The following is a 26784-nucleotide window of genomic DNA, read 5'->3' on the forward strand; positions in this document are numbered from 1 at the left end:
CGTTGGCCAGCTCGACCATCCCCGTGAGACGACTGTTGTGCTTTAGAAGTGACTCTATGAAGTTTCAGTTCTCCATATAGCTTTAAAACATATTCACAGAATTTCTAGAAAAAATGCTTTGAATTGTTGGCACTAGCGCATTCGTCTGGCTTATCAGGATCGTGGCGACAGAAATTACAATTTTATTTTAGTCGTTCGTCTTCCTTGTGGACAGGTCCACAGCTACGCAGACACGTGGCAGAGATGCTTGGCAAACCTGTTGATGTTGGAATGGCTTCACCATACCCACTGGTCGTCTCAACGGCCGGCACCTCTCTTAAACCAATTCCACCAGTGGGAAAAAAAAAACCCAACAACAACAGAGGAGATTCAATTGATGGAGAGAGGCGACGACCACTGCACAATAACGACGGGACGGGACGCTACGGCAAAGAATATAAACAAGCTAAATACAGGCTTAGTCAACATTATTTTAATACTGAAAGGCAGGAAACAATGCATCATAGTGTTAACATAATTATAATACAGATACGAGAGAAATAAGGCCCCGCTTGGGAAGAGCGGTGAAAACACGGGGTACGGGTAGGACCTAGATCACGGGTGGGCAACGTTTTCGGTTTTTTGCGGGCGACCTAAACATTGTAAGCTATGCGGCGGACGGGTAAAATATTAGATTGGCCTGGTGACTATACAACAAACCTAGTGATAATGGAATGGACAGCAATTGAGTACACTATGGCCTCCACTTACTGAATTTACTGTGCATTCGCTCAGAATAAAACTTTCAAACTAACCTTTCCCTTGAAAGCAGCCTCCCCCGATACTAACGACTCCATCAGACATGTCAGCCTGTTACTTATTATCTTTAATAACAGATAACAGATCACAGGTTTGTGTTAGAATGTTACGGACTGCCGATTTCTAAAGATGTTGTACTTGATAAATGAAATTTCAATCAAATTAACAGGCCGAATAAAAAAGGAAACAAGTGCACTTCACATTTTGGCAGACAGGCCGGTCCTAAGACGCACTTTGCCCACCCTACACCCCACGGGTGCAGCCGTCACGCGCAATGACCCGTGTGCTGCACGTTTCTTAGGTTCAAACAAAGCTTTAAGAATTTCAAAGCCGATACCTCATGCACAAGGCATACATTTGTATACAACTACTGATGTCGGAGCCGTAGAAATCACGAAGAGGGTGCAAGGAGAGCAGCCGCCCCTCAAACAAGATTCTAAGGGGGCAATGATATCTTTCTGCCCACCGAGGCCCAGTGCTTGAGATGTTATTGTTGACAAAGTACAGGAAAGTTACAGGAGCCGAGAGAGAGAGATGACAAATCTTTATTTACGAGGGTAACACAGTAAGCAAATGTTATGCTTCTTTTTACATCTCGTCCTTGGTCTATCGATAAGAAAAAGAAAATACTTGACTACAAAACAAAGGCAATAAAGGTAAAGTAGCGGGTGTGAGGGTGGTTGTAAGGCTGTGGCGTGCTGTGTGACAGGAAGTCTCGGTCATTGTCAGGATGTGAACCCAAGTGATCGGTGGTGTGTCGCTAGTTGGATTAGTGATATATATATATTAATTAGTGTAACAATCAAGATGGCTGTGAGCAATGTCCAACCATATCATGGCATCAGCTGAACCTGGGATTGAGTTGGCATCATCGGAGGACGAGAGAGATGAAAGAGTCCCGTGTAATTTCTCTTATTAAACACAACATCCTAGAAAACACTCAGCTTTGTCCACATGAACACGAAAATAGACGAGATTCAAACTGATCCTACTCTTTACCAGATTCGAAGCAGTTTTATTCTGCCTTCACAATCCCTTTCATCAAAGAAGACATAGGGTTGATTATTTTTTTTAGAGGGGCCACTGAATTACAAAACTTGAGTGTGATTAATATGATTATAAAGTTGATCTTATTCTGAACATTACTTCATCTCTTGTGATTGCCATAACCAGGTGAGTCATTCTTCAGTGAGTTTTGTTTCTCGGATTGCGTTTGTCCTTAACACCGAAAGGAGCTCATGTTGTGATGTTGTGATGCTACCACCATGTACTCGTGTGTTCATGGCTGCACTCACGCACCCTTTCATTAATGTGCAAGTGTGAACGTCTTTCACTGTCACCATGGAGTCCACACACACAAAGCCGACCATCTTCCTGCGCCACTAAGATGTAGGTCTCAGCAGGTGGTTAGTAAGTCCTAATGGTCAAACGTTGCTCAGCCTCACCTTCTTGGCGGGTCATAGCCCATCGGCAAGAATGTTAGGAGACCCTGATGGTCAAAAGGTGTGCACCACGATGTAGTGTGACCAGGGGCGGCAGTAGGCACGTGCAGACTGTGCACCTGCACAAGGGTCGCCAAAGCCCAGGGGTCGCCACGCCAATATATATTGAATATAAAACATAACGAGAAAACAACAAACAACTGACGGCACAGACGCGGCAGCTGACAGGCCGCCATTCCTGCCTGTTGATAGTCAGCAGGTCCTGTACAGGACGACCAGTCTAGTCTTTGAACTTCGTAAGTCAGTTCTTCCTCTCACCACCGCGGCGTCCACTATCCTCCTGACCCCTCCAGGGTACCTTGAAGGACAGTCTTCGACAGGGTGTCGTGACGGGTCACATGACCACAGACCAGCTTACGTCACTTGACGTAGAGAGTAGAGGTTCCTGGTGTCCTACGACTGTGACCATCTTGTTTCGTACAAAGTTGTTGGTTCTATTTTCTTTGTATGAGATCCGGAGCAGCCTCCTCAGCCACTTCTTCTCGAATGTCTGGATTCTCCTTTCCGTCTGGACGAGCAGAGTCCACGAGTCACAGCTCTAGAGCAGGATCGGCACTGCAAGGGATTTGTACAGCTTGTACTTGGTAGTGAACCTTATCTGATGGCTATGCCAGATCCTATGTAGTCTAGATATTGCCGCTGTTGCTGTCGCTATGCTGATGTAGATATCTGGGGTTCTCCAAGAAGATATTAAATAGTAAGGGGACATCCTCGGCGTACAAAGCCCACTGTGATGTGAAACTAATCTCTTTGGTTGTTCAGCAGCCCTGCACTCGCTGAGTTGTTGTACAGCGCCCAAACAACTTGAATGAGGCCTTCTTCCATGTTGAATTTTCACATCACATGCCATAGCCTCTCGTGCCAGACTCTGTCAAATGCCTTTTTAAAGTCGATGAAGTTGTGGTACAGGTTCCTCTGATGCTGAAGATGCTTTTCTATCAGGATATGGCAGCTGAAGATCTGCTTAACTGCACTTGTACTTGGTCTGAATCCAGCCTGTTCTTCTGCTAGCAGTTGATGCGGTTCTGATGACACGTGACTGTACATGTAGTACAGATCATTGGAGAGGTCCCCTCTCAGCTTGTATGTTAGCACACATAGCACAGGTCAAAGGTGAGGTCGCCATTCATGGGAGCGACGGTTCATGGTTAAGTCGAGTCTCCGATGAGTCTGACTCAATACACGAATCCAGCACATGCGTGGCTGCCAGCCTAACAAACTTTGACCTCAACCTTGCGAAATGAATACCTAAGTATACTCTAACAATCACTGTGGATGAAAGGGAATGAAGCCTTTCTCTTGTGTTCGGTAGTAGAGATATGGATGTTACACTAAACTGACTAAAGGAATGGTACGTAGTTGAGATATGGAGGAAAGAGCAGTGGTTACACTAAAGGGATGGTAGTAGTAGAGATATGGAGGAAAGAGCAGTGGTTACACTAAAGGGATGAAGCCTTCCTCATGTATTTGAGTTCTCGTTAAGCCGGAGGTAAGTGTATACTGTTCTCTATGATTTTTGAGTTTGCACAATAAAGCATACAAGAGATGAAAAATTGTATTTTTTTTAAGTTAAGGAAGCAGTCGTGGTGCACATGGCTGCTTTTCGTCTCTCAAGAATATTTTTTTACAGAAATGAGTGCATGTCGGGATTTCTTACCTATACTTGCGTTTTAACCGAGCACTCCGGTCACATCATTTTTTTTGGCAAGGTGTAGGTCAAGGTCTGCACGCTGGTCACCAGGTCTTGGTGTTCGTGTATGAGCAACAACGGGTCAATGAGAGAAAATATAGTCTCCAAGTGGTTTCGTTCTTGAGGTTGTGACCACTGGCTGACGTTTGTCTGCAGCTTTCCTCCCGAAAGTGTTTTGGCAGGTCAGTCTTCTCCATCCTTCAAATGCCAGACGTCAGACAGCAAGCGATGAGACATGTAAACATCCTACAAAGTGCCAAATCAGTACACCAGCAAGTACCAAGGACTTTCCATTTTGTGAAAACATGTACACTTGGGTGGTAGAGATTTCTTGGTTTGTGTCTGTGAAGCCCTCTGTGACCTAACTGCAACCAGTGCCATAGAGGATTAGGAGGATTTACCGGTGTGTATGCACCCACCACACCTTTCTTTAATTTATCAGTTTGATATTGATTGGGCAGGTTCACTAATCTGAACACACACCACACATTTCTTTAACTGTGCAATCTGAGGTTCATTGGGTAGGTTTAATGCATACACTACAAATGAATGTGCCTGTGCCCTAGCGCCAAGCACTTCACATGCTTATGACCTACTAGTGCTAAGATGACTTACAAATAGTGCTGGGAAGACTTGAAATAGTGCTAGGATGACAGCTAGCAGCCCCATAACATTTGGGTGCAATAACTCCAGTCATCTTCATGATAGTTACACATGATGATGGTAGTGGTTGATGCCAGCTCACATTGTGATTATGATAAAGTATGATAAATCTATTATTACTTATCCAAATACCGATGGTAGTGGTAACACAAGTCAGCTTGATTCTGACTACAGATGTTGATGGTGTCACTGACAGGGTAGATTTTATATGGTTCGCCTTTTTACCAATATGCTGCACAAAGCCAATGTTTTGAAGGGTGAAAGTAATTAAACAGACCCACCCTACTATTCTGTTGGCTCTGTGAAATGGACAGTGGCATGGTCATAAACGTTTGTCATCACTGAAACTAGTGACACAGGGAATGACTGTCATTTCATTCACATCATGCAAACAGAGACAAACAACAATATTAGGAAGAGTTAGAGTCATCCTCTATGGACTGCTAGTTTCAGGGTTATCCCTATTCACAGAACAAGGGACAACAACTATTATTTAGGAAGGAAAAGCGCTTTTTCCCCTATGATCTGCAGACATAATTGTAGGACAAGCCTCATAGGGCCAACAGACATAACTGTAAGATTAAACAGTACACTACTGCCTTCGATAAAGTATGCCAATTTGCCTTAAAAATACAATAAATCTTCAAGTTTGAATTTATTGCTTAACAGCCCTAACCTCAGGTCAAGAGAGAGAAAAAACCCAGAAAAGACTGAGGGAAAGCCCTCTTTTCCTTGACATTCCATTGATGACAGAGATAAGCAGCAGCGACACAAGGCAAGGCACTTCCCAAGATACAATTGACTGAGACACATGGCCTGTTCCTTCCTTTATCCTGGCTATTCCTGTTATCAACAGGCATTTAGTCACCAGAGATAAATGGAGGTGACACTGCTGCTAGTGTGTTTTGTGGCAAGTATGCACATACCAATGGACCATGATTTACTCGGCTGTTTTCTCAGTCGCTTTTTAAACTTAGTGAAGTGCCCAATTCTTCAGTAAGATGACGATGATGAGAACACCGAGCTAGTGATAATGACATTCTAATAGCAATGTGTTAAGAGATTTTATGTTGCAATAGGGATGTTTGGAAGAAGGCGGTCAGTGCAATGCTGTAGGTAATATTGTCAAATAGCCTTAAATAGCAACTTCAACTAGTCTAACACATGGTGACAATGAAAACTGGGTCCTAGTTTCAAATAATGGGGATGGTAAATGAACTTTGAACTAGACTCTGACAATTAATAATATAGAAATTCTGACCTAATTTGAGGCAGGTGACCCACGAAGTATGCAAAGTGAAGGTGATGGTGTGTGACATCACAAACAATATAGTCACAGGAGGTGCTCACTTACCACGGGGACCCTTGGCTCTCCATAATACACGGAGGTATTTATTCCAGGTGTTCTAACTTGCTCCGGAAGTCGCACTGCAGCGTTCAAGTCGAAATCCTTCCGAGAAACTAAAATCCCGCAAGGTAGTAAGGAGGCCAAGGCAAGATGCCGACTTTTGTGTCCATCACTTGTTTACGGCAGCTAAGCACGCTCAGGTACCAAAGGAAAACAAGGCGTCTGGTTCGACGAATCCTTTACAGGTATACTTGTCTGTAATACACGAACACCTCTCAGGTGTACCTGTCTGAGAAAGCACCACGCTGACATGGAAGTCAAGTCGCCATTGTTGTCACAACACTCTCCTTGCCCCCTCTCATCCACCCCGGGTTGGAGGCACAGCAGCACACCCAGAGAGCGCCGCCCTTTACCTCGCCTTTGCTACTCCGCCAGAGAGGGCACTGCCCCCCACCAGGTCACAGCGTTCTCCAAACATCATGGCCAGCAACTCTGGGGCTTCAACTGTCGGACGAAAATGCTGTTCGCTCCCAGAGGAAGGAGAGAGAGAGAGGGGTGGGTGGGTCGCTGGGTGGTAGAGCTGTAGGGAACTGGGAAGATAAGCGGCGCGCCAGGCGCCTGGTGCAGGTCGGGGGTGTGCGGGGAGACTGTTGACTGTAGAGCCTGGCCAGACCCCTCCTGACACCCAGGCCCCGCCAGCCCAAGCCGCTAACGAGCAAGACTGTGCCACTAATTAGCGCGCGGTTAGCGTTCCGTGCTTGTCTACTAGTCAAACACACCACACACCAGAGGCTGTCACTAATTAGTGCAGTGTTCGTGGTGTTTGTTGTCAGACATATGACACACTAGAGGCTGTCACTAATTAGTGTAGTGTTAGTGGGGTTTGTGTTTGTAGTCAGACACACCACACACCAGAGGCTGTGTCACTAATTAGTGTAGTGTTCGTGGTGTTTGTTGTCAGACACACCTCACACTAGAGGCTGTGTCACTAATTAGTGTAGTGTTAGTGGTGTTTGTGTTTGTAGTCAGACACACCACACATGCGTGTAGGTCCTGATGTACTGCCATGCTGGGACTATACTGTTTGTGTGTGTGTGCGCGCGCGTCAGGCCCTCGTAAGTCACACAGTGCCAGCGTTATGCAGTGGCGTAGGAACCAGAGGTACAAGGGGTGGGGTGGGATGTAGCCCCCCCCAGAACCCCCCTACTCAAAACAGATAGTGAGAGACAACGACGTTCACTGTCTGCATAAAGTCCCTCCCCCCCCCCACCTCCAACTCACAAGCTGAGCATCTTCCTGCGCCGCTGCTGTGCTGTGTACGCGTGTGTCTATGTGGGCGAGTGAATGGAGGAGTGTGAGGCTGAGCACGGTCTACACACGTCTACACACGGTCTACCCGCCGGGGTACTGCGAGGTAAGGGGTGTAGGGGTGGGGAGGGATGGCTGTTATCAGTACACCAGCCTCTCGCCTGACGTCACATCTCTGGCCGCAGCTGCTGCCTGGTGGCTCGCGCGCCGCATCGCCTCCTCTCTCCTCCCGGCGTGCACGTGCGTCTGTAGTCGCGCACTCGCCCTGTAGGTTTTTGTAAGTCCGTCTGCATGTCTATAGATACGTGTCTATATATATATCGACATGATCTTCAGCACAGGCAAGTGTATGTGTGTGTGTATTGTCAGGATGCCTGACAGCAGAAGCCATTTCACTACAACCCACCCACCCCCCGTCTCCAGACCGACACTTCCCGGTGCCAGGGTCACGTGACTGGAGGAACGATTCGCGGCGCAACGTCAGGAAGGGATCCAACGTACTTCTTGCAGCAAAAACCCTTTTACAATGACGTGGCAATGTCATGACAGATGTGTGGTGCTGGGCTGACCTGCTTGTGCCACACGATGTCACTTGCGGTGAATGTCACACGATATCACTTGTGAATAATATTTCACATGATATCACCCGTGTCAGTACTTCCAAGTGATGGCGTTATTTCTGGACGCACTACATAACCGCGGAGCATTATCGGCCATCATCCCAAGTATGTTTGAGACGCAAGATTGTTACGCGTGTCCAGACTTCCATAAAACCTTCCATCGCCACCCGCCTAACTACCCTTGAGTCAACCCCCTGTACCGCCGGCAGCTACCCGCCATGGTGCATTCTGTTCAGTCTAAAAGTCTTTTAAGTCTTAAAGGTACTTACATGATATTAAACCCCGAGGTCACATCCCATCCAGTCTCCTCCCTCTCCTTCACCAGATAAAGGGGTAAAGGTCAAACATGGATATATTTAGGTCTTTAAGACTACAGCGCCACTTGTCAGATAAGAGAATTTTGGAAGCTGGGGTGTCACTGGGAGAGCGTGCAGAGCATCCATCTTGCAGAATGACGTCACGGTGTCACTGGGAGAGCGTGCAGAGCATCCATTTTGCAGAATGACGTCACGGTGTCACTGAGACAGCGTGCAGAGCATCCATCTTGCAGAATGACGTCACGGTGTCTGTGACGATTCGCGATTCAAAGCGAATGTTGTTTGATGTTTCTAGTTGTTTGTTGTCTCAGGCCATAGGTCTGAGCTGTGATACCAGGGGAGAGCAGTCACGCGAAAGCCGACGCAATCTCCCCGTGGATCATTTGATGTCATTCATCTGTTTCTTTCAAACCAGTCTTAAACAACCAACGAAACACTTCTGTCTGTATTTTTTACTTTCCTGGTGTTTTATATATTTGTTCACTTTAGTTTTTCTTCTTTTGTTTTTTTCTGCGCAATGAGCATTCTTCTGAATGGATACCTGCGCATTACAAATCGACATCATCATCATCATCATCAATGGGTTTTGACGTCAGACAAGATGGCGGGGCGTAACCACGGCGACTACAGTCAACTGAGGTGGGAGCCACGCCGACTACACGGTACAGAGATTGTGATTGGTCGGCATGGACCCCACGAAGGGTCGCTAAGCGGTCGTCCTAGTTACCCAGTAGCTTGGTGCTTCGTTGGTCAAAACCGCAGTGAGGGGGAAATACGTTAAGTTTGTGCGAAATCACCTTCAGGTGGAAGCACTTTCCCTTTTCAAACACAACAACAACAACAACAAATTAGGCGAACTAACGTTTCCCAGGACAGTCAGAGACGAGCTGCTTGAGGTGACTGACCTCCGACACATTGACCTCACGCGTGTAACGGTCGGTGGATTCAGCGGTGAGACATCGAGGTGAATAGAGCGATACAGAGTCGACAGACACTCACTGCGATCTGAGAGGCATTCAGTGGACGTCTGTGCATGTGGACAGACCTTCCACGTGAAAACAGACGCTAACACCGCTCCTGACATAGGGTAGTGCTGAATCGCCATCCTTTCTACCGAAGGGTAGTCACGATGCAATGTTTTCCCTGGGAACTTACCTTTAGCAAAGCTGACCGACAAAGTCGTGAACCGGAGCTATGTTGTCTTGGACGAAGTGAATAGAACGACACGGAGGCGATTCACTGCGATCCGTTGTGGACTTCACTTCTGAGAGGCATGCAGTGGACATCTGTGTAGGAGGACAGACCCTCCACTGTATCACGACACCTACCGAAGGGCAGCGCCGAATCGCCATCTTCTCTACCGAAGGTGTTGACGTTTAGTCCGTTTAGATACGCTTGAAAATAATTCGCCTGGGACATAACTCGCTTCCGATACATATGGATTTATAACCGACCGAACATCAGCTCGGGTACACCACTGTGTTAACAGCTGCCTTGGATTGAATTCGCCGGTTCAACGGTTCGAGGGAACATCCGTGACATCCGTGACATGCGTGACGACGATTCTTCGACTTGGTTATAACTCTACGATCGTCTGTTGGGCGGACTTGTGTACGGACAGTGGGTGTGTACAGTGTGTGTGTACGGTATGTGTGTGTGGTGTGTGTGTACAGTGGGTGTGTACAGTGTGTGTGTACAATGTGTGTACAGTGTGTGTGTACAGTGTGGGTGTGTGTGGTGTGTGTGTACAAAGTGTGTGTGTGTGTGGACACCGAGTCATCGGACTGCTGGCATCAGGTTACCTGAAGAGCGGATTGTCGAGTGTCGGGAGGATTATTAACTTTCTACGGCCGGTAGACAGTAGGCGGTAGAACTATTTCATTGTTTTCTTTCGCATTTCATTATCGTTTTCTTGGTAAAACACTAAATGTGTTAACTGTTGGTCGGACCTTTTGTCTGAAAAAGGTAGAAGAGTGCGGCGAGCGAGTTTTACATGCAGATGTTTATACACGCTCGCATACATTCGTAACGCACTCTGTGTGAGTGAGTGTGAATGTGTGTGAATGTGTGTGAAGGTGTGTGAGGGAGATAAACAACAAACAAGCTGTTACAATGTCCTCATCACTATTTGTGAGGTGAGTGTTATACACTACCTCAGCCTTTGTTGCAGGATCCCACGGTGGGGCCAGGTCTGAAGGTGACGAGATGACCGAGGTCGGTGTCGATGATGGGGCGGTGGACGATAACAAGGGCCGAGCACTGGTGTTTGGCTGGCAAACGGTGAAAGCCAGCTGCGCCCGGGGCAGTTGTTGGAAGAGACACATCAGGTAGGTCATCACCGACTTCCTGTCCGGACTCTCAACGTTGACATCTGGTGACCAGGGGAGATAATACATGAACTATACACCAAACGTATACATCGTCACTACGACAGTCACTACAACAGCCCACAACCTAATGTGCTGCAGCCCTGCTGGTGTCATCTTATCAAATATCGCTGCATCCCCCCCAACACATCCCCTGTTGTGATCCGACGTGACATTACTGCCTGATGCGTCACCTCTTGTCATCAGTGTCATCAGATGTGATATCACTCCTGATCCATCACCTCTTGTCATCAGATGTGATATCACTCTTGATCCATCACCTCTTGTCATCAGATGTGATATCACTCTTGATCCATCACCTCTTGTCATCAGATGTGATTATTAATTATTCGCTGCATTAATAACATATTTCCCTTTTCACTGATCTGTCTCGCCTTTACATCTAACATCTACATCCACCCCGTTACCATGACAGCAAGTCTGATACATTTTGGGCAGACCACTCCATCAGGCTTGAAGTCCCTACAGCTGCTAGCCTCTTGTAATCAGTACACGTTAACAGTCACGGGGTGGGGTTCGGTCACATAGGGCTGACCACTCGACCACGAGTTGACTGGTCAGTTAGTTGAAGTAAGGGCGAGCACTCCCCTCTATACACAAGGATCAATTCGCTTTAAAAAAACGGTAGAAAACGGACGCGTGCGGTAATCTGAGTGGGAGGACATCCATGTCTGGCTGGCCACAGCCTCGTTTTTAGTTTCAACAACTGACTAAGCTGCGTGAAGATATTTTACATACCGCCATTTTGAAGACAGTAAAGACTGTTAGCTGCGTGAAGATATTTTACATACCGCCATTTTGAAGACATTAAAGACTGCTAGCTGCGTGAAGCCATTTTTCTGGTGAAAACAGATACAAAAATGTCTGTGGCCTCAGCCCAGCAGTAGTGTCCTGCTCACCTTCTGCATCCAGCAGTGGGGCGATGCCCAGATGTTGGTGAGCCAGGTTAAAGGCGTGGTTCAGGTTGGTCTCACTATCGTTGCCAAGCAGACTTTCATACTGAAACAGGTCTGGTCTGCACATACACGCGCGCACACACACACACATCTGCTAAAAGAAATACATTGCAAATGGGGAACACATTGTATCACACAGCCTCAGGCTAGCTACACAAATAAAAATAGCTTCAAACACGTGGTGGTGGGTTAGTAGAAGTCATGCACACTCGCTATACGCTCGCTATACACCCTAGCCGGTCTTGTGGGTGAACTATCACTCTTCATGGATGATAGTCAGCATTGAGGGCGAAATATCATTGGACAAAACCCCAGTCTTGGTGGTGTACAAAGTGGTGATCTGTCACACAACCCTCATCAACGTTCATTCTGTCTGTTGTCACTGCTGGCTGAATGGTCGGAGATGATAGACTAACCCTGAGACTGAGACCAACACTGTTTATATATACATACATACAGTGCCCATTGAATACAGGGAGACACATGGCTGATGAAAGTCTACACCTACCGGAAGTGATGAAGGAGAGCATTAAAAGCCAAACCGTCTCGCCAGCTGCTTGTGAAGTTGGTGATGTTGACACCTCGGTACCTGCACAGAGGTGTGTGAGGAGTCATCGATGTCAGTGAGGGATAATTTCAGTCTTTATTCAGTAGGGAGGTAGACATGTCACATGCAAAGTTACATTTGATACTCGCACGAGGGGCTGAGAGCTGATTACCTACCCTGCTGTGCTCAGCTGGCACCACGACAGAAGTGTTCGCTCCAAGTTAGTCTGGGGCAGGTCTTCCATCACACTGCGCATGACATCTTTCACCTGAGACACACGACGGTGACCATAATGTTGACGTGCGCAATGTCAGTCACGCCCATCATGTCAATGTCAGTCACGCCCATCATGTCAATGTCAGTCACTCCCATCATGTCAATGTCAGTCACGCCCATCATGTCAATGTCAGTCACTCCCATCATGTCAATGTCAGTCACGCCCATCATGTCAATGTCAATCACGCCCATCAACTATACCTTCCTACACTCTCATGCTCCCTCTCCACCCCTTGCTGGATAGCGTGAAACCAGACGACAGCAATCCAGAGAAAAACATCTGTGGCTGCACTGCCATCTTTACATATTGACTTGTTATGACAGCGGCAGGTAGAATCTTTCTGGCCCTTGGTCAGTTCCACGTCCCCCGACTTGACCACGTACCTGCTGTGACGTGTGTGTGACAACGGCTAGCCTACCTGACCTGTCAATGAGGATCTCACTTCTTACCTGCCAGCGGAGGATGATGCTCAGACTATCTCACTTCTTACCTGCCAGCGGAGGATGATGCTCAGACTATCTCACTTCTTACCTGCCAGTGGAGGATGATGCTCAGACTATCTCACTTCTTACCTGCCAGTGGAGGATGATGCTCCAGACTATCTCACTTCTTACCTGCCAGTGGAGGATGATGCTCCAGACTAGGCCAAGTGTCAGCTTGGTGTTGCCGTCTACAATGTCGTTGCTACTGATGTTGATCAGTTTCATCTGTAACAGCAAAAGCCACAGTCGGACACCGGGAGGAGGACGAGCAGCAACATCTCATTTCCACAGTTACCTCTACACGTGTAGCAGCATTCATTCTGTTTACACACACACACACAGACACACAGACACACAGAGCAGCACAGTCGTGTGTACATATGTATGCGGCTGCTTGTCTGTGTGCTTATGTAACTGTGTGCTGCACATGCGTCTAACGTGTAACCTCTGTAGATGTGTAATATGCGTGTGTATGTGCAGTAGATGAAGACTATAGTAGGGTAGAAAAATTCGTTCCGCTGTAGTTCCCTAAGGCTTCCACCAGCAGGCGTCATAAGTTCTTCTAGGGAGGAATCTTCCCGACGTCCCTCTTGTGGCGCTGTAGCTGGTGTAACACTTGTGTAACACTGGTACAACGTGTGTAACAACGTGTGTAACACTTGTGTAACACTGGTACAACGTGTGTAACACTTGTGTAACACTGGTACAACTTGTGTAACAACGTGTAACACCGGTACAACTTGTATAACAACGTGTAACACCGGTACAACTTGTGTAACAACGTGTGTAACACTGGTACAACGTGTGTAACAACGTGTGTAACACCGGTACAACTTGTGTAACACTTGTGTAACACTGGTACAACGTGTGTAATACTGGTACAACTTGTGTAACAACGTGTAACACCGGTACAACTTGTGTAACAACGTGTGTAACAACTTGTGTTGTACACGAGTGGGCTGCTCGACAACCCTAAACCCCAGCCTGTACAGCCAGGGTGCAGCAGTGTAGTCTGGCCTCTCCCCTGACACACCTGTTGGGTCACCTCACCATTACTAACGTGAAAGCATTACAAGTTTGACGTACGTGTGTAATGATTATTTCTAATGTGCGTGTAAGCACGTGCGTGCGTGAGTGTACGGGTGTGTGTGTGTCCAAGGTTGTGAAAGTGTGTGAACTGACATTACAGCAGGTCTCCAGCTCCATCAGGGCGCGGTTGACGTTGTTGATGTGGTGAAGTCGTAGTCTTCCTTTCTCGCGCGTCTGCACAAAGATTACATCAAACAGATCACGTGACGCAGACCACACGCTCGTCCACGACGACTTCCTACACCCAGGCCCCAGGACACACACCAACCTCACAACATCCAAACGTTTGCACACAATCTCAAGATAATAAACACTCGACACGTGGCCATGTTTGTCTCAGACCAGCCCGCGTGAACCACTCACCGTCGAGGGGCTGAGCAAGGAGGAGTGTCGGGGGGGTACTAGCGGTTAATTGTGCGGGTGATAAAGGACATTAACTTCCCATACCACTACGCCCCATACCACCACTACGTCCCCTATCACTACGTCTCATACCACTACGTTCCGTACCATCACTACGTTCCATACCACCAATACATCCTATACCCCTACGTCCTACACCACTACGGGCAATTTTCCGAACGACTGAAAACAATGTTCAATCCGCGATGACATTATTTCATATCAACACGCACCATTTGCGATATTTACAAAACTGAACATCAGGGAGGATAATACATAAAATGTCGCTCTCAAGAACCACAACTCACCAGAGATCGCCCCGTGAGAACCTCCAGCAGCGACAGCAGCGCCACCCCGTCCCGCAGGTCCTCACCCAGCTCTGTAATGGTCTGCCGGCCTGCCTGCAAGCACACGGCACACCAGGCACTGCAGCACACATTGCGTTAAGGTTGCGCTTCCTCTACACACCTGGGACAAGCAGCTCGCGTTTATACTCGTCGGACAAAGAATGAAAGCTCCCCATCCACATAAACCACAACATCCGCACATCATCATCCACATAAACCACAACATCCGCACATCATCATCATCATCATCCACATAAACCACAACATCCGCACATCAACATCCACACAAACCACAACATCCACACATCAACATCCACATAAACCACAACATCCACACATCAACATCCATCCACATCAACATCCGCACAGCATCGCATAAACAACATCGTCCACATCAACATCATCATCCGCATAAACACCATCGTTGTTTCAGTGAAACAACAGAGGGAAAACTCTGACTGCACTCGGTCATTACCTTTGCCAGCTGCGAGTTAATCCATTTCGTGAAGGTTTTTTTCTGTATATCTTCTCGCTCGTCTGAAAAATACAAACAACACTCAGTAAATGTACCACTAGACAACACTGTACACCCAGTGTACTGCTAGAGACACTATACACTTAGTATACTGCTAGACAACACTGTACACCCAGTGTACTGCTAGACAATACTGCACACCCAGTGCACTGCTAGACAACACTATACACTTAGTATACTGCTAGACAACACTGCACACCCAGTGTACTGCTAGACAACACTGTACACCCAGTGTACTGCTAGAGACACTATACACTTAGTATACTGCTAGACAACACTGTACACCCAGTGTACTGCTAGAGACACTATACACTTAGTATACTGCTAGACAACACTGCACACCCAGTGTACTGCTAGACAACACTGTACACCCAGTGTACTGCTAGAGACACTATACACTTAGTATACTGCTAGACAACACTGTACACCCAGTGTACTGCTAGACAACACTATACACTTAGTATACTGCTAGACAACACTGTACACCCAGTGTACTGCTAGACAATACTGCACACCCAGTGTACTGCTAGACAACACTATACACTTAGTATACTGCTAGACAACACTGTACACCCAGTGTACTGCTAGACAACACTATACACTTAGTATACTGCTAGACAACACTGTACACCCAGTGTACTGCTAGACAACATACTGTACACCCAGTGTACTGCTAGACAACACTGTACACCCAGTGTACTGCTAGACAACACTATACACTTAGTATACTGCTAGACAATGCTGTACACCCAGTGTACTGCTAGACAATACTGCACACCCAGTGTACTGCTAGACAGTGTAAGCATAGACGGCGGATGTACGCCTAGACAGAGATGACAACCTCTAGGGACGTGTCCCATGTCACATGTCAGATAAGTTCATGACATCGTCAACATGACGACAAACAATTACAAAAATTAAAATTGACTGAAAATGCAAAACAATCACCACACACACACACACGCACACACACGCACGCACACGACAAAGCTTCAGGAATACCATTGGAGCCAGTCACAGACAGCGCCGAACTAATGGTCAGTAGCCATGGTGACGTGTTTGACTCTTGAGACCCTGTGGCCTCGGACACTGTGGTTGATGCTCCAGGGAGGGCAGAGGGATCCCGCTGTGGCTGGTGGTTGGGACAGGGCGAGGGGCACGAGTGGTTGGTGTGTGAGGCACGACACACGGCACTGGCTGAGGCCGACACAACCGTCTGTGGCAATACTCAGCTGCACTCCACTGACCTGCGGTCTGCTCTCTTCCCCCCTCGTACGTCACCTACAGTCTGAACGACATGTCTTCGACTACTTGGCCTCCCTAGGTTTACAGCGGCCTTCAAGTACTTACTATCCCTAGGTTTACAGCGGCCTTCAAGTACTTGCTATCCCTAGGTTTACCAGCGGCCTCCAGTCAGACAGACATGTCGTCAAGTACTTGCTATCCCTAGGTTTACCAGCGGCCTCCAGTCAAACAGACATGTCAAGTACTTGTTACAGAACACGACCTTGCTATGACCGTACAAAATGGTGTCGTCACATGAGTACCGTCGGTGGGAAAGTCAAACGGAAAGCCGTTATGTCACCTACAGGTAGAGCTGGCTGACACACGACAAGATGTATGAGGTCACGTGAGCCGCGTGTACTACAGTAGTTTTAGTGGCGGCGGCAGGTAGGATCCTGACAACATCGTCTTGTGTTCTCCCCACCACGTCAAGTATGTAAACAACATGCTCTGATGTTATTCTAAGTTATGACCACAAGGCTCCACGGCTGTGTGGGTAGAGTTACCGTGGCTATGTGTGCCTAGGGTGGCTATATGTGGCTAGGGTGGCTATGTGTGCCTAGGGTGGCTATAAGTGGCTATATGTGCCTAGGGTGGCTATGTGTGCCTAGGGTGGCTATAAGTGGCTATATGTGCCTAGGGTGGCTATGTGAGGCTACGGTGACTATGTGTGCCAAGAGTGACTATGTGTGGCTAGGGTGGCTATGTTTGCCTAGGGTGGCTATGTGTGGCTATTTGTGCTTATGCGTGGCTAAGCTGACTGTGTGGCTGTGACTACTATGTGTGACTATGTGTGCCTACTATGTGTGGCTGCTATGTGTGGCTAGGGTGAACGCTAGACTTTGAAGCAAAAGGTCGGTGGTTGAAGCCCGCTCCAGCCGTTATTATCGGGTGCAATCCTAACCTCAGGCCTGTGTCGCCAGAAGACAATGAAGGGGGTGAGGATGTTCAATCAGATTTCGGGAAATACTGTCATGAGCTGAAGTGACACAAGTCAGTGGGAAGTGAGGACAAACAAGTCTGGCAGACCTGTGTTCATGTCAAACGTGTCCCGCATAATTGAAAAAAGCAACAATAACAAACACATCTCCCAAAATGGAAAAGCCTCGCCGCATCAAGACCAAAGCATATCAAGATGTACATTTGTAGCTGGACTTGTTACAGCCAATGTGTAGCCAATGTGTGGCCAATGTGTAGCCAAGGTGTTGTCTAGTTGGCGTGTGCCAGCTGTTGCCCACTCGCCGATAATGTCTGATGGCGCACGCGTATCACCTGTAAACTGCACGTGACGTAGGTCAAACGAGACCCTGAACAGTAATGTTGATAAACTTCTGCTCCCAGCCGACACTCGTCACATTAACAGTGTGTTACGCCGAGCCCCGGAACTCAGGTTATACTAAACACCTGGCCCTGCTCCATCCACAGAAAGAACGGCGTCCCCGAGACGAGAATTTGAACCCAGCCCGACCGATCTTCACAGTATTGGTGACAAGACTTAAATACTGCGCCATTGGGAAACGCTACCACGGCTCCGAGCCGACAATACCGCCAGCCCACATCAGCCTCCTAGTGTCACCTGACACAAGTCTCGGAGACGACACTACTGTCACCTGTCACGTCTCGGAGACGACACTACTGTCACCTGTCACGTCTCGGAGACGACACTACTGTCACTGGACACAAGTCTCGGAGACGACACTACTGTCACCTGTCACGTCTCGGAGACGACACTACTGTCACCGGACACAAGTCTCGGAGACGACACTACTGTCACCTGACACAAGTCTCGGAGACGACACTACTGTCACCTGTCACGTCTCGGAGACGACACTACTGTCACCTGACACAAGTCTCGGAGACGACACTACTGTCACCTGACATAAGTCTCGGAGACGACACTACTGTCACCTGACACAAGTCTCGGAGACGACACTACTGTCACCTGACATAAGTCTCTGAGATGATGCTAGTGTCACCTGACATGTTTCAGAGAAGACACTATTGTCACCTGACATAAGTCTCGGAGACGATACCAGTGTCAACAGCGTATGATTGTTATTTAACTGAAATACAGGGAGTGACACCTGTCAGTCGATCTGTGACAACACGCATTACGACAACACAGGCTTGGCAGTGATTTGAAGGCAAACTTTGTGACAGGACTTTGATCCTCCGCCAGGTCAAACAAGGGTACAACAGGGTGAAGCTACCCCAGTACAACTTGAGGTCACAAACCTGTAGCTTTACAACAACGATGCTACAAGCTGTCTACCTGTACACAATGTCGGGCCCACCTGTCTCACGCCGGCAGCACAGTTTCTGTGGTGGCATTACACAGTCGGGTCCCCACCCCAACATGTGTCACACACAGGACAAAACAATGGGCGCATTCAGTCCTGTGACACGCCTTGGGGCACTGGTGACACTTTGTCCTGTGGGGACACAGGAGGCATACTGGTCACATGCAACTCATCACATTCAGTCCTGTGACAAGCACAGAAAGGCAGGTCTGTGTCAGAAGTCAGATGAGAATCGCGGGCGGCAGTTGGTCACTGAAAGCGAGAACCGAATGGGGGAGGCGTTGGGGCAGGAAGATGCAGGTGAAACACTCAGGTGAAACCCTCAGGTAAAACACTCAGGTGAAACCCTCAGGTAAAACACTCAGGTGAAACCCTCAGGTAAAACACTCAGGTAAAACACTCAGGTAAAACACTCACAGTCCCCATGGCCGGCCAGCTCTCGCCACACGTACAGCACGGACAGCGAGAAGGTCAAGGTCATCTTGTGGCCGCCATCTTGTCGTTGTAACGGTGATTACAAGTCCAGTGTCGACCGTTGTAGCAGCTCAGAGAAGATTAGGCTCCGTGTACCACTTCCACCACCCACCCTGAATTGCCGGCCCTGTCGTCTGTCGGGCCTTATTCCAACTGTTCTTATCAAGGCGTTGTTGGCGCTACAGTTCCGCGTGACACCAGGAGGCGCCACGTGCAGGCGGGAGCGTGCGTTGTCGCACGTGACTACGTCCTTGGCGATGTCGGTCGGTGCGCACGTATGTCAGCCTGGACAGGTGACTTAGTCAAACACCTCTCTAGCTCCCTGTCACTGCTACTGGGGTATGTCAGCTCTTGACAGGAGCATGTAGACAGGTGTGTGTATATATATACATGTAGTTATATATTTTAATGTCAAACACCTCTCTAGCTCCATGTCACTGCTACTGGGGCATGTCAGCTCTTGACATGAACATATACACAGATATGTGTGTGTATATATATAGTTATATATTTTAATGTCAAACACCTCTCTAGCTCCCTGTCACTGCTACTGGGGCATGTCAGCTCTTGACAGGAGCATGTAGACAGGTGTGTGTGTGTATTTAATATCTCAATAACCCTTACAGGTTGAAGGAAATAATCATGACAGCCCGCAGTCGCAGTGGATGGCCGAGTGGTTGAAGCAGAGGAGTCCCCGATATGATTTCCCCTGTGGCGCGAGTACCCACCGCCCTAAACCACCAACCAAACAGCTGTCGGCAAACGTCACCTAACTCCATAGAGGGGCTGAGAAACGTAGAAGTGGAGGGGGAGAGAATTGGTGTTTCACACCGTCAGCAGGTAAGGCTTTCACGGCATGGCACCCAGCCCTTAAACAGATGCCAGATACAGAAAAAGAACAGTGTGCCCGAGACGAGAGGTGAACCCAGGACAGCCTGTTGTTGTACCACCGGACCGCCTAGGAGAGGTAGGGGAGAGAATTTCTGTTTTACGCCGAGCCAGCAGCTACGACAAGCAGCCAGCTAGTTACAGGGAATCTATGTTAATGTCACATGCAGACAAAGAACAGAGTGCCTAAAACGAGATCTGAACCCAGGTCAGCCAATCCTCTCTGCTTTGGTGACAGGCGCTAACCGCGGTGCCACCAGCGGCCTTTGGAGAAAGGGAGAGCAGCGAGAGGGAGAAATATGGGCAGCCCCCCTCCTCCCCTACTCGCATACACAGCTCACCCACCCCCCTAAACGACGAAATAAAGGTTAGCTCAGCTTTGTAGCTTTGTGTCAGACAGACTTCATGTCACTTGGTCACACCACTGTCAAAGTGTCAAGCGATGACCACGCCCCAGTGTCTGCACACCTGATGTGCCAGTCCACAAGCTCACCTTCACCGTGTTGACCTCCCTGACCTGAAGTGAACTCGCCGGCGAGGTCAGCGTGTTTGGCGGAAGACTGGACTCACCATTCACAAGGCCGCCAAGTGTTGCAAAATGTGTCAACAAGGCCAAGACATCAAATCTTCAAGACCCAATAAATAATTGCACCTCCTCCACAACACTTGTTGACATCTGCAATGGAATGACTGGAATTAGCGAGGCGATGCCGCTGTCCACTGCCTGTCCTGCCAAGCCAACAACCTGCCAGTGAGACCCAATACCCACAAGTCTTCTTCCTGAGTCTTTAGATATTTTACTTCCTTCCATCACACACATTGTAAATGTCAGCTTGTCATCAGGTGCTTTCCCATCTTTGTTTACAAATGCCCTGCTGAGGCCACTTCGTAAGAAATCCACGCTGGATGTCGATGTGTTGAACAATTATCGCTGTTTCCAACTTGTCTATTCTCTCAAAGATCAAAAGAAAGTAGTTTTGACACGGCTCTGGGCCAACTTACAAGAGCACCACCACATTCCCCATGCTCAGTCAGCATACAGACATTCATAGGACGTGGGGGAGGGGGGGAAGAATTGGTGTTTCACACCGTGCCAGCAACTAAGACTACGTCACGGCAAGGCAGTCAGCCCTGTAAACAGATGTCACATGCAGAGCAAAAACAGTGTGCCCGAGACGAGAACTGATCCCAGGCCAACCAACCCTCACTGTGTTGGTGACAGGCGCTAACCGTTGCGCCACCGGACCGCCCTACAGGTGGTGACGGCGACGGTTTAGTCTTGTAAGACGAGACGTTTGTCTCCTGTGAACTTGAGGGCTGTTCACACGTGACGTCATACTGCAGCCCACACGCCACCCACCCCACCTCTCTGTCTCTCAGGTGTAAATTCTTCTGTTGCTGGCATGAAGGTCTGGTGTCAGTTAGACTTGTAAAGTGTGGGCAGCGCAGTGGGTGTGCAAGCCGCACTCACACAATGCACGCACAAGAACGGGATCACTAGAAACATCTGTAAGTATAAACTATCTGCAGCAGCGAAATCCACCACAGCTCCGTGTCGCATGTAACAGGAGGCACTAATGTCTGTCCTCCCTCCCCACTCATCCTGCCCTACTCCTCACCCCGATCAATGATCTATGACATGTAACACAGATCACTAATACTGCTTACCCCGCCTCCCCAATGTATCACGTGTAACACGAGCTACAAACACCTGTCTTGCCTACCCATCCTTACCTGCGCCATCGCGAATCTTCTGTCTGAAGGCCGCAGCGTCCTGCTCTGTACCACTGCTACCACCCGAGTCCACCCCGTGCTGCACCGCACTCATGGTGCAAGGGTAGAGTCACGGCTGACTTGTTTTCACACTTCACTGCTGCACGGGTAGAGTCACGGCTGACTTGTTTTCACACTTCACTGCTGCACCTGTAGAGTCACGGCGGACTTGTTATCACACTTCACTGTGATCTGGTTGCTGCAGTGCGGTCTTTACATTCACTTACAACTCCTGTAGCTGCAGCTGTTCATGAGTATTCATGATGGAAGTGCAGCAGCCACCCGTAGTTGTGGAGTAGTTGTAGCGCAACAAAAGCCAAGATTAATGTTGTAGTCTGAACTGTTATTTCAAACAAAAGCGAAGGTTGATACTGAAGTTGTTGTCGTAAATCCAAAGAAAAGCCAGGTACCAGGTAATACTGTTGAGCCCAACAAAACCTCGCCGCGTTCCGCGAAGGACTTTGGCAATAATTTATCTGTCACACCTATGGCCTCCACGACTTGTCGTTAATGTCGTCTTGTGGTGGATGTCGTGTGGAAGATACAGCATGGTGCCCTCTGCCAACACCTGCAACAGCCCAGAAATAGCTGGTCAATAAGTCTTGTGCTGCCCACACCAGAGTTAACCCTGTCGGTCACGTACTGCCCAGTCAACTGATTTGTAGGTCATGAGGTGTCCACTCCAGGTTAACCCTAACACACAGGTCTGTCAACTGATTTGTAGGTCATGAGGTGTCCACTCCAGGTTAACCCTAACACACAGGTCTGTCAACTGATTTGTAGGTCATGAGGTGTCCACTCCAGGTTAACCCTAACACACAGGTCTGTCAACTGATTTGTAGGTCATGAGGTGTCCACTCCAGGTTAACCCTAACACACAGGTCTGTCAACTGATTTGTAGGTCATGAGGTGTCCACTCCAGGTTAACCCTAACACACAGGTCTGTCAAGTGATCAAGGTCAAGTGCGGGGACAGCCAAGTGGTTACAGCGCTGACCTCCCAACTGACAAAGTTGGGGGGGGGGATACATCAGCGAGGGAGGAGAGATGGCCACCGCCTTCACCTAAAGCTGGCCCTCAGAAAAGTCAGGTCTCTAACACCTCACCCACCCACTCACCCTCGCAACGACCTGAAAAGGTTAGAGGATGACTGCAGGGCTTCTGCTTACGCAAAAAATTGCGTACACTACGCATTAAAAGTTCGGAGGACCCCTTCAATTTTCGTCAATGGGGTCCCATTCAAATTTGGGCGAAGAACAGGGACCCCTTACAAATCTGAAGAAGGGGTCCCTGGGACCCCAAAGAATTTAGCCTTAGCAGAAGCCCTGTAATGACCTTTACCTTACCTTAGTTCAAGTGCTGCCCACTCGTCAGGGTTAATCCTAATCCTGTAGGTGAGGCACTGTCCAGTCGTCAGCTGATCTGTAGGTCACGTGCTTCCAATTCGTCAGGGTTAACCTACTTCTGCAGGTGAGGCACTGTCCGGTTGTCAAGTGCTACCCAGTCATCGCACGTGCGTCTTCGTATGCGTGCGTACTTCTGTATGCATGTGTGCGTGCGCCTGTATGCGTGTACCTGCATGGCACACCGTCTGCCATTCTGGTCGGCATGACTAGCCAGCATATGAACTATACGGTAGTTCTGCCATACTGGCCAGTCTACCATCTGACAGGTGTCGCCAGCGTCACTCAGCGTCACTCAGTACAACAGACAGGGTTGCGAATATCACAGACACACCTGTCCACACGGTATGTTGGGAAAAAAAACCTGTGGCACACACATTATGCTCGCATCCTGTAAGTGAAGAGACAAGAACAACGCATATTCATTCTGCTTCCTGACTGTAGCTGTACATTCTTTACGTTACTAAGGTGACGTATCAACACAGCTGCCGTATGTGGCGTCACAAAACGACAGGTGTCGCTGTCTCAAGTCGTCAGTGCGACAAGCGTGCCTCGGGGCTCTGATGCCCCGAGGCACGCTTGTTCGATCCCCGCCTGGCGCAAGCTAATTGCCCATCCCCCGAGTCGACCCAGCTGTGGTAAAAGGTGACGTCACCCTACAGAGGGCTGGAGGGAAGGAGATGGAGCGCCACTCTCATAACCTGGCTCCCACAAACGGTGCCATGGTTTGTGGCTGTCAGCAATGTCCTCCGTATTGGCAGCAGATGTAGGGCGAGTGACCCCGAGATAGCCATTAGCCACACGTTGCCAACGCGCAGGATCCAACGTGTCGTGTCCGCTAGGTGACGGTTACTTCTGTAAAGACAGCATTTCTCCGGGTATGCTGGTGTCAGCACATTACATGGTTTAGTTCAATGCCTGTGTGGTTCCAGCATGTAAGCGGGTGCTCGTGCTCCGGACTTCATGGTTGCAGTGTACACCAGGGGCGGGCAAACGACAGCAGCGGACGTGTTGGGACCGGCCCTTGTGCCGACATGTACTCATGTTTGTTTTCATTTTTTATAAATTCAGCCTAGGTTAATTTGATTGAAATTTAATTTATCAAGTACAGCAGCGTTAGAAATAGGAAATCAGCAGACCGTGACATTCTAAACACAGACAAGGTATAAAGATAACAAGTAACAGGCTGACATGTCTGATGGAGTCGTTAGAGAGCATCCGGGGGCGGCTGCCTTCAAAGGCAAGGCTGCTTGAAAGTTTTATTGTGAGCGAATTGAAACAGCTTCACTTTACACGACAAATTCGCCTTTATGTACTCATCTGTTGTCCGTTCCATTAGCACTGGTCTGCTGTGTAGTCACCTGGCCTGGTTTTTTTTATTTTACCTGCCCGCAGCTTAGCTTCAAATGTTGCGACCGGCCGGCAAAAAGAAAACTTTGCTGTAGACCAGGAGTGGGCAATTAATTTTCCTAAGGGGCCGCATGAGAAATTGGGATGGTTTTAGAGGGCCGGACAGCCCGGACTAATATAGTTAACTCAGTTTTACCCAATACTGTATATATCGTATATATACTGGTGGGCGGGCCAGCGGGCGGGCCGGTCAGAGACAGGAGGCGGGCCGGATGCGGCCCGCGGGCCGGCCTTTGCCAGGTCTGCTGTAGACCGACACTGTCACACACTAACATGTGAGCAAATTCTCGTCTCGCCCTTGCATCCAGAATGCCATTTCACCGAGCACGTGTGTGGGACATTAGTCACTTCACCTTGTCTGTGAATGTCTTGTTGACCGGCGCATGCGCACTGAGTGGGTGCAAGTGGTGACACCGCCTCCTCCTGCAGGCCGAGGATTTCCACAAGACATTGGCGCTAAATATACAGTGTAGGGCGATTAAACCACGGTCCAGTAATCCGCCAATTCCAATATTAATCTATTTTATCCACGATGAGTGTCAGCGTTATGGAGGCCGCCCTTGTAACCCCTTCACACCTTACAAAGCTACGAAGTTAAGAAAAAGGATTATGATAAAATAATAATTTTTTTTCATTTTTTATTGTAATTTGTGCATTATCGAAAATTATTTAAGCCGCGGACCACCTATAAGCCGCGACCGAGGCTAATGGCCCTACACTCTACTGGCAGGTGTTCCGCTCCTGCGACATCTACTGGCTGGCCTTTCACTGATTCTTCTGAACAAGTGTGAAATATGGAAAGCTATGTGTAGAGCTATTATATATGTGTATAGCTATGGTGTCATGACTGAGTCGTATCAGTATATATGTCAGTGGGTTACAAGTGTGTTGAGGGTAATAATCATGTGCTAGTCACACAGCAATGCTGCTGCTGTCATGATATTGAGTTGTATCAGTATATGTGTCAGTGGGTTCCAGTTCCATTAAGCCGACTGACTGCAAGGAAAATTGAGCTGAGAGATGTTTCCTATAACATCTGGCATGAAAATTTGTGGCACAACAGCTGATCGATTTGCAAGCAATGTTATCTTATTCACTGAAGATTTGATCGAACACTTGCCAATAGGTCAAGGGAAATAACTTACGTCCGATATCTGTTGCACAGAGTTTGTTGCCTTTTCTTCCCTTTGCAGACTCCGGTGCTTCTGTCGGTGCCGGTTACTGCAAATGACACAGGTGTTTACATCCCATCCCACCCGACCTTGAGAAAGCACGGCACATTTCACGTGTGGTGGTGTCCCTCCACTTGCTGCCCCCACACAGGTGTTAAGGATGTCACCTGGCAATGTCACTGACCTCTCGGCTGGACTGACACAACTCGTGTTGGTGCAGCACCCGATTCTTTTTCTTTTGTCATTCGGGTGCCTGATATACCAGCCCACTTCTGGTCATGCTGCTGCAGTGTCACACACACACACGTCACGGCATCCGAGCTGTCGAAGAGCGGGCTACGAAGGTGACACGGCCGCCACTCCTTGTCACTTGCTTGGTGTCACTGCCAGTGTCACTAAAGACACGGTGACATGGTGACACCTTGAAAGCCACAATGGATGCAGTAACCGCCCGTATTTGCCGCTGGTGTACAGCTGTACATTATGCTACTTATCACAGGTTTATCCTCAAGCACAAGATCCCCCGTTCACTTGCCATGTGTGGACAGCACAGGGAAGGCCTAGATGTAGGTCAGGCCAAAGGACAAGGCCGGGCGCGCACGTGTTTGTCGTTGGCACTAGACGTCTGCACTGTACACATGCCATCCAGCCAGCGACTGACACACACACCCAGCCATGCACACATCGCCTTCACAGTCATACTTTTTGGCAAAGATCACTTTAACAGTCGAAGACACGAGGCTAGGTTTCCTGTCTTGCGAGGACTGTGAAGTGTGTCACTGTGTTGTTCTGTGTATTGAATGTGTTGTTGGT

General features: G+C 48.5%; 1 protein-coding gene across 14 annotated transcripts in view; it reads right to left on the reverse strand.

Annotated features, from left to right (window-relative positions):
- LOC112567040 (dystrophin-like) overlaps positions 1-26709 on the reverse strand; it is a 172543-nt gene extending 145834 nt beyond the window's left edge. For 2 of the 14 annotated variants that reach the window (XM_025243515.1, XM_025243506.1), the window contains exons 1-10: positions 25945-26703; positions 21949-22555; positions 15209-15270; positions 14695-14787; positions 14078-14158; positions 13028-13120; positions 12313-12404; positions 12098-12178; positions 11533-11648; positions 10400-10617 (exon numbers count right to left, since the gene is read on the reverse strand). In XM_025243515.1, coding sequence (XP_025099300.1) covers positions 10400-10617; positions 11533-11648; positions 12098-12178; positions 12313-12404; positions 13028-13120; positions 14078-14158; positions 14695-14787; positions 15209-15270; positions 21949-22042 — 930 coding nt within the window. In that variant the 5' untranslated portion in view covers positions 22043-22555; positions 25945-26703. The other 12 variants (XR_003099724.1, XM_025243511.1, XM_025243508.1 and 9 more) reach the window with 12 other exon arrangements.
- Between the last annotated feature and the right edge of the window lie 75 nt (positions 26710-26784).

Source organism: Pomacea canaliculata, linkage group LG6, assembly GCF_003073045.1.
Source record: "Pomacea canaliculata isolate SZHN2017 linkage group LG6, ASM307304v1, whole genome shotgun sequence".
In the NCBI taxonomy this organism is placed as follows: Eukaryota; Metazoa; Mollusca; class Gastropoda; order Architaenioglossa; family Ampullariidae; genus Pomacea; species Pomacea canaliculata.